This window comes from Oncorhynchus kisutch, linkage group LG3, assembly GCF_002021735.2.
Source record: "Oncorhynchus kisutch isolate 150728-3 linkage group LG3, Okis_V2, whole genome shotgun sequence".
Lineage (NCBI taxonomy): Eukaryota > Metazoa > Chordata > Actinopteri > Salmoniformes > Salmonidae > Oncorhynchus > Oncorhynchus kisutch.
In genome coordinates this window covers 49,369,112-49,377,323 of record NC_034176.2, presented here as the reverse complement: position 1 = coordinate 49,377,323, position 8,212 = coordinate 49,369,112, and the positions used below count along the sequence as shown (strand labels likewise).

At 43.3% G+C, this 8,212-nt stretch overlaps 1 protein-coding gene across 3 annotated transcripts in view; it reads right to left on the bottom strand.

Moving 5' to 3' along the window:
• Positions 1-1,689: 1,689 nt before the first annotated feature.
• ogdha (oxoglutarate dehydrogenase a) overlaps positions 1,690-8,212 on the bottom strand; it is an 82,589-nt gene continuing 76,066 nt past the window's right edge. For all 3 annotated transcript variants that reach the window (XM_020476283.2, XM_020476264.2, XM_020476280.2), the window contains 5 exons: positions 4,572-4,697; positions 4,416-4,488; positions 4,135-4,298; positions 3,778-3,932; positions 1,690-3,680 (listed from right to left, as the gene is read on the bottom strand). In XM_020476283.2, coding sequence (XP_020331872.1) covers positions 3,560-3,680; positions 3,778-3,932; positions 4,135-4,298; positions 4,416-4,488; positions 4,572-4,697 — 639 coding nt within the window. In that variant the 3' untranslated portion in view covers positions 1,690-3,559. The remainder of the gene's footprint in view (positions 3,681-3,777; positions 3,933-4,134; positions 4,299-4,415; positions 4,489-4,571; positions 4,698-8,212) is intronic.

Here is an 8,212-nt window from a genome sequence, read left to right as displayed (position 1 = left end):
CGCACCAGCATATGGTCTCACAAGGGGTCTGAGGATCTCATCTCGGTACCTAATGGCAGTCAGGCTACCTCTGGCAAGAGCTTGGAGGGCTGTGCGGCCCCCCAAAGAAATGCCACCCTCATGGAGTCTGTTTCTGACCGTTTGAGCAGACACATGCACATTTGTGGCCTGCTGGCGGTCATTTTGCAGGGCTCTGGCAGTGCTCCTCCTGCTCCTCCTTGCACAAAGGCAGAGGTAGCGGTCCTGCTGCTGGGTTATTGCCCTCCATGTTTCCTGATGTACTGGCCTGTCTCCTGGTAGCGCCTCCATGCTCTGGACACTACGCTGACAGACACAGCAAACCTTCTTGCCACAGCTCGCATTGATGTGCCATCCTGGATGAGCTGCACTACCTGAGCCACTTGTGTGGGTTGTAGACTCCGTCTCATGCTACCACTAGAGTGAAAGCACCGCCATCATTCAAAAGTGACCAAAACATCAGCCAGGAAGCATAGGAACTGAGAAGTGGTCTGTGGTCACCACCTGCAGAACCACTCCTTTATTGGGGGTGTCTTGCTAATTGCCTATAATTTCCACTGTTGTCTATTACATTTGCACAACAGCATGTGAAATTTGTCAATCAATGTTGCTTCCTACGTGGACAGTTTGATTTCACAGAAGTGTGATTGACTTGGAGTTACATTGTGTTGGTAAAGTGTTCCCATTCTTTTTTTGAGCAGTGTATATACAGTGCCTTCAGAAAGTATAGATACCCCTCGACTTATTCCAAAATGTTGTGTACAGACAAATCTAAAATTATATATATTTTTTACCCATCTACACACAATACCCCATAATGACAGAGTGAAAACATAATTTTATACATTTTTGCAAATGTATTGAAAATGCATGGTCTGAAGAGGATTTCCATTCATAACAGTAGAAAAGGGCTGTTCCATGACGCCAGATCATGTCTCACAGGGGGCGGGCCAGTGACTTAGTTTAATGAAAGAGAATTTAATTCCCTTTAAAGTTTAACATCCTTACATAATTTCACAAATAGTTTCATCTTTACTCATTTTTATACAAGAATTAGATGCAAACCCCATATTTGAGGATTGTACATTTCAGAGATAGAGAGGACCGGAAACACAACTACTAGGTCACCAAATGAAACACACTCCTCATACCCATCCCTTAAGTGTCCACGGACCATTCCCACCTTCTCGCAAGTGGACATTTTGTATCAAATCCTCATTTTGGGGATTTAGGAGTTTGCCATGTGAAATCCTATGTTCTATGTGTATTTCTGCATGGCCAGGAGATTCCTCCAGGAATTTACAACCTGAGATAACAGAACCTGGGTGTAGGAGAGAGGGGTAAAGCCACTAGCTATACCCAAAAAGGGCCACGTCATGACAGTGATCAACAGAAAGTTGTCATCTAGGTCTAATTGCTGCAAAGAAATGTATAGCCATCAATTGGAAAGCCTCAATAACTGGAGGACTCAACTATCTAGCTACTGTACATACTGTTGGATTTTGTATATTCTAAAGTTAAACAAAATCTGGAAGTGTTTAATGAAATTTGGAAACCATTTGTTGATATCACCTTGGGTAATGTGTTGTATAGTGGGCGTTTCGTTTTGTTTGTGAGGTGCAATGTAAAAACAAAACACTAATTGTCAAAAAAATGTATTCAACCATTCACTGATTTGGGAAGATAGTCTTTATTGAATGAAGCAAAAATAATTAAATGGAAAGAATCTTAATCCACTATATGAAAATAAATAAATCATTTGCTTTCTCGTGGAGCCATCCAAACAAAAGGTGTCCTGTTTTTTTTATTAGCTATGCAGCTAAAAAGACTCTTCTGGCAATTCATTCATACACCCTCAAAATAATGCTAAATACTTGAAAACAAATTTGGCACAGGGGTTGCAAGAGGAAAATGAGTACATTAATTGTTGAGAGACATCTAGAGGTGCCAGGTCTAGTTTATGTCATCTGGATGAGATCAGTGTTTAGCTAGAGTCATGAGAGGACTACATGTAGGGGGGGGGGAAATCAGCTCCAACCTGCTTGCCCTGTTCTGCAGTAGGACAACAGAGCTAGGGGCCATGTATTTTTTAAACTTGTATTTATTTTACCTTTATTTAACTAGGCAAGTCAGTTAAGAACAAATTCTTATTTTCAATGACGGCCTAGGAACAGTGGGTTAACTGCCTGTTCAGGGGCAGAACGACAGATTTGTACCTTGTCAGCTCGGGGGTTTGAACTTGCAACCTTCCGGTTACTAGTCCAACACTAACCACTAGGCTACGCTGCCGCCCCGTATCTAAAGACAGAAGTTGCCCTGACATTGCTATATGAACAATCCTTTACAAACTTCTCCTATGTGGATTTATATACAAGTGCAAACATGGAACTCATTTGACCAGTTCAACACTCATATATAAATGCAAATATGGTACCAACTGATCTCACTGGTTCATCACTCCAATTTCCCTTATCTAAGTCTCAGCCTCTTTCGTGAGAAATGGTGCAAGATGGATAAAAGAGCATTTGTCATGTTAAATGTACTAGTATTTCACTGAAGACAATGTGACAGTGAACATATTTCCCATTTCCAGTATTCAATACCTCATTCTAATAGCCATTACAAGAATGAGAAAGTTGATTTGAAATGCAAAAAAACCTAACACACATACAACCAATAAACAGACAAATGTAAAGCAGTTGCAGATGGTGGTGATGTCAGTAGCACTCACCAAGGAGATAGATAGCCCTGGAGAAGAGAGACGGAGGGGTAGAGACCAAGACAAGTTCATCTCTGCAGTGTGCTTAGAGCAGAGAACAGGAAGGGGGGGGGGGGCACCTGGTTCTCCTCGAAATGATGTGGTCTGATCATGGACATTGAACTAACCGTTGTGTGTTTTGCCAAATACTAGCAGTACATATCTTAAATTGGTTGCAACAGTTGCCCCGTCCTTTGGCTATGTAAGGAGACCTGCGATGAAACGTGTAAGGAGACGCTTTTCAAAAGGATAGCAACAGAATGAAACACACGGAAAAATATATAAAGCTTTATAAACAATGTGCTTTGGTTACACACACACACAGAGGGCTTAAGCAAAACCCAACACAAGAAGGTTATAGTGTTGGTGAGTGGAGTGTTAACCAGAGAAATACAGGTATAGAAAATAAAAACCAAGCTAAGGATCACTGACTGTACAAAGGTTCTCTTTCCTGACCCCTGACTGGCTGGCTGGTTGTCTACTGCTAAATGTGTGGTCTTGAGGCATGTGTCTGATGAAGGTGGGCTAGGGCACGCTGAGACAGGACCAGGGGGAGTCGATGAGGGAGGGCCTGGGTTGGGGAAGATAGCAATGACTTAAATGAACAGGACTGTTGCCTTTGTGGGCTAGAGACAGAGACACCCACCAGGAGAGTAGGCTTGCTCTAAGCTCCAAGTCCAGGGGGTATGTGGGCGTATGGGACGGAGGAGGAGGGGCCTCTGGGTTGCAGCGGAGGTTGAAGGCTACCCCTTATCCTGGGACAGAGGAAGCGGAAAGAAAGAGTTACATCTGGTCCTTGAAGGCGTCCAGATCGAAGGCAGTGTCCAGGAAATTCTTCAGCTCCACCAGGTGGGCCTTCTTGTTTCCTGTGGCTGGGGCCGCAGCAGGAGGGCGACCAGCATACCTGAACACACACGTAATGGGAGAGAGTTTAATAAGAGTTTAACTAAACACAGACACACTTAGGAGTGAGGATAAGAGCATATGAAGGGTTTGTTTACCAGACTGGCTTGGCGCGATCGATGGTGGTGCGCATGCGGGGTTTGACGTAGTCGTAGTAGCCCTGGTTCTTATGCTCCTCTTGGCACCACACCAGGTCGGCATTGGGGTACTTTTCGCTCTCAGCCTTCACCAGGTCGAAGGGGAAGGGGGACAGCTGCAAACAGAGAGAACACGTCATGTCATGAAGAAGAGTAAGGTAGCTCGGAAAGCCAAAGGGAGCACCAGTGGGGTTAGGGTGCCGTACACACAGAGAATGTGTCAAACGCGTTAGGTCAGGCAAAAGTTTGGCTAAGCATTTTTCTAGTGCATACCGCTCTGTGTGGGAGCCCTGAGGTGTTGAGTGTGTGTGTAGCTACCTGCTCCATGCGAGCAATGGCGACCGTGTCCTCCATGCCGTGGGCCTTGCGTTCCTTGGTGAGTTCGTAGTACACCTTTCCTGTGCAGAAAACGATGCGCTTCACCCCGGCTGGGTTCTGGGCCACTGGGCCATTATCTGGGATCAGGCGCTGGAAGTCTGTGCCTGGAGCACAGCAGGAAGACACAGCAACACTCACCCACTGCCAGACATACAGAGGGCACATACACCAGCACTGTCATTCACAGACATACACACGCCCACACACACACACAGTCTTACCTGGCAGCATCTCGTCAAAGTTGGACCTCGCCTCAGGGTGGCGCAGCAGGGATTTGGGGGTGAAAACGATGAGCTAGGAAAAGAGGACAGATCAGAGGACAATGAGCTGTAATAAGCAGCTTTACGGTAAAAATGTTGTTATTGACGGGGACTCACAGGCTTCCTGAAGGGCGCCAGAATCTGCCTCCTCAGCACGTGGAAGAAGTTGCCAGGGTTTGAACAGTTGACCACAATCCAGTTGCAGTCGTGGAGCTGGCGAATGGCAAAGTCTTCTGTGATGCTCTGGTGGAGAGGAGGGTGAGAAGAAAGGGTAAGGACTAAGTCTGTTACGGTGATTCCACGTTAACCGTGAGTCACGGTAACTAGGCTTCTCAAAAACTGTGCGTTGATGCCGCTGATGGTCATTAGTAGCTTACCAAACTTGCTAACGGCCAGTCGCTAATGCTGGTACTCAGCACTATTGTCCATCTAATCACTAAGCTACAAATACCAAATCAAAGACTTCATGAGACTCCTGGCATTCAGAGTTTGAGTAGAATAGGATCACCCTTTGCGCAGCGAGAGCGAGCTCCTCATAGCTGGTTGACACATGGAATAAAATAAGTGTTCCTGTTAGGCAACATTTGTACAGGCAATGCTATGCAATTGCATGATAAAACAGAGTTGACGACCAATATTAAAAAGAGGAGGAACCAATCAACTAGGCCTACTATATTTATTTCTCAACTTTTCATATATTAAGCACATTACTTTGCTTTTCAACTGGAGGAGCCTACATGGCTGCCATGAAAATGAACTGCGGAGAAAAGCTTTCTTCAAATACTATTCAAGTGCATATGGATGATGTATTTTTACCCCTGTGCCAACAGGTGCATGATAATGGCCCATTCTAAATCAAAACGAATTTCTCACATACAGTGCTTTCGGAAAGTATTCAGACCCTTCATTTTTCCCACATTGTTACTTTACAGCCTTATTCTAAAATAGATTAAATATATTTTTTACTCAATCTACACACAATACCTCAATGACAAAGTGAAGAGTTTATTTTTATATTTGCAAATGTTTAAAATGAAAAAGTGTTCTTTGCTATGACACTCGAAATTGAGCTCAGGTGCAACCTGTTTCCATTTATCATCCTTGAGATGTTTCTTCAACTTGGAGTCCACCTATGGTAAATTCAATTGATTGGACATGATTTGGAAAGGCACACACCTGTCTATATATGGTCCCACAGTGCAAAAACCAAGCCATGAGGTCGAAGGAATTGTCAGTAGAGATCCTTGACAATATTGTGTCAAGGCACAGATCTGGGGAAGGGTACCAAAACATTTCTGCAGCATTGAAGGTCCCCAAGAACACAGTGGCCTCCATTATTCTTAAATGGAAGAAGTTTGGAACCACCAAGACTCTTCCTAGAGCTGGCCGCCCGGCCAAACTGAGCAATCGGGGGAGAAGGGCCTTGGTCAGGGAGGTGACCAAGAACCCAATGTTCACCCTGAAAGAGCTCCAGAGTTCCTCTGTGGGATGGGAGAACCTTCCAGAGGAACAACCATCTCTGCAGCACTCTACCAATCAGGCCTTATGGTAGAGCGGCCAGACGGAAGCCACACTTCAGTAAAAGGCACATAATAGCCAGCTTGGAGTTTGCCAAAAGGCACCTAAAGGACTGTGACCATGAGAAACAAGATTCTCCAGTCTGATGAAACCAAGATTGAACTATTTTGCCTGAATACCAAGCGTCATGTCTGGAGGAAACCTGGCACCATCCCTACAGTGAAGCATGGTGGTCGCAGCATCATGCTGTGGGGATGTTTTTCAGCAGCAGGGACACTAGTCAGGATCGAGGGAAAGATGAACGGAGTAAAGTACAGAGATCCTTGATGAAAACCTGCTCCAAAGTACTCATGACCTCAGACTGGGGCAAAGCTTCAACTTCCAACAGGACAACGACCCTAAGCACACAGCCAAAACAACGCAGGAGTGGCTTCGGGACACATCTCTGAATGTCCTTGAGTGGCCCAACCAGAGCCCGGACTTGAACCTGAAAATAGCTGTGCTGCAACACTCCCCATCCAACTTGACAAACCTTGAGAGGATCTGCAGTGAAAAATGAAACTCCCCAAAACACAAGTGTGCCAAGCTTGTAGTGTCATACCCAAGAAGACTCGTGGCTGTAATCGTTGCTTCAACAAAGTACTGAGTAAAGGGTCTGAATACTTATGTAAATGTGAGTTTTTTATATTTTTAATAAAATCGCAAAGAAAATCTAAAAACCTGTTTTGGCTTTGTCATTATGGGTTATTGGGTGTAAAAACAAACAATACAATCGATTTTAGAATAAGGCTGTAACATAACAAAATGTGGAGAAAGTCAAGGGGTCTGAATATTTTCCAAATGCACTGTAAAGGCAAGATTAAATTGAGAATAATCTTAATGGTGAGAATATTAGAACATGTGAATGTTTTCCAGTGTTTGCAGTCTAAGACTAGCTAAAATCAGGCATCATGTAGCCTAGCCCATAAGGCCTGTGTGTGTTGCTAAGGTTTGTATCACAACTGAAGTGGCTAAATAACTCCAAACGTAGCCTATAGGCCCAAGACACCTGGAACACAGTTGGAGAGCCCATAGCCTACAGTAACTAGCTCACGTCAGAAGTAGATGTTCATTTATGTTTCTAAAATGTCAAAATTCGAAATTATTGAAAACATCAACGTTTAAGGTTAAGTTTAGACATTAATGCCACATTTTTAAGGTTAGGGATATGTTTAGGCATTAACTCAGAAGGGTTTAGTTAAGGCTTGAGGTTTAGGATAAGCTTAAAACAAAAATCTCAAAAACAACTTATAACCTTTGGAGGCAGATGCTTACAGTGGCACTAAGTCTGAATGGTCAAGGTAAGGGTTAAGGATTGGTATAGGCTTAAAACAAACATGGAAAGGTGGCATCCTATGAAGGTGCCACACTGAAAGTCACTGAGCTCTTCAACAAGGCCATTCTACTGCCAATGTTTGTCTGTGAAGATTGCATGGCTGTGTGCTCGATTTTATACAACTGTCAGCAACGGGTGTCTGAAATAGCCGAATCCACTAATTTGAAGGGGTGTCTACATACTTTTGTATATATAGTGAATATTAGTAGGCTATATGTAAAGACCAGATTAAATTGAGAATAGTCAGTGAAAATATTATCAAGTGCTTGTCAAATTGTGAATGATTGTGTTTGTGCATCCCGCACAAGAAACAGAGCAGAGCGCATGTCATTCATGACTCTTTTCAAATCATCATTAGTCGCAAAATATCCTTTCTATTTTATTCAGCTCATGTTCAATTGTATTGGTCTTACTATAAAATAATACCACGGGAATTAAGCAAATCTTACCTGCTAAATGAACTAGTGTAGCCAACAACCATATGGAATAGCCAGATCAGGGCGTAAGATAAGGACAACTCAGAACATGTTATGATGTTCTTTTCTTCATATCATAATGTTTCTTTACACCTGCCTAAAATAATGGAGTTATTGTGATAGTGTAGGCTATATTAAATTGATTTATTAGACTTAAAAAATGTAGATGTGGAAAAAGGTATGCATCAGTGGCTTATAGGCTATAGTGGGAAGCTGGAAATGCTAAATGTGTTTTTATGTTAATTAATGGTCAATTACCATGAGACTGGTATTTATTTGCATGACAACCACAGACTGACAAAATTTCAGAACCTCTACAGTCCTAGCAAGGACCAGTTCCGGTTTCATCTCACATTAAGTACCATGCCACTGAAGCTTTGGGGGTGTTT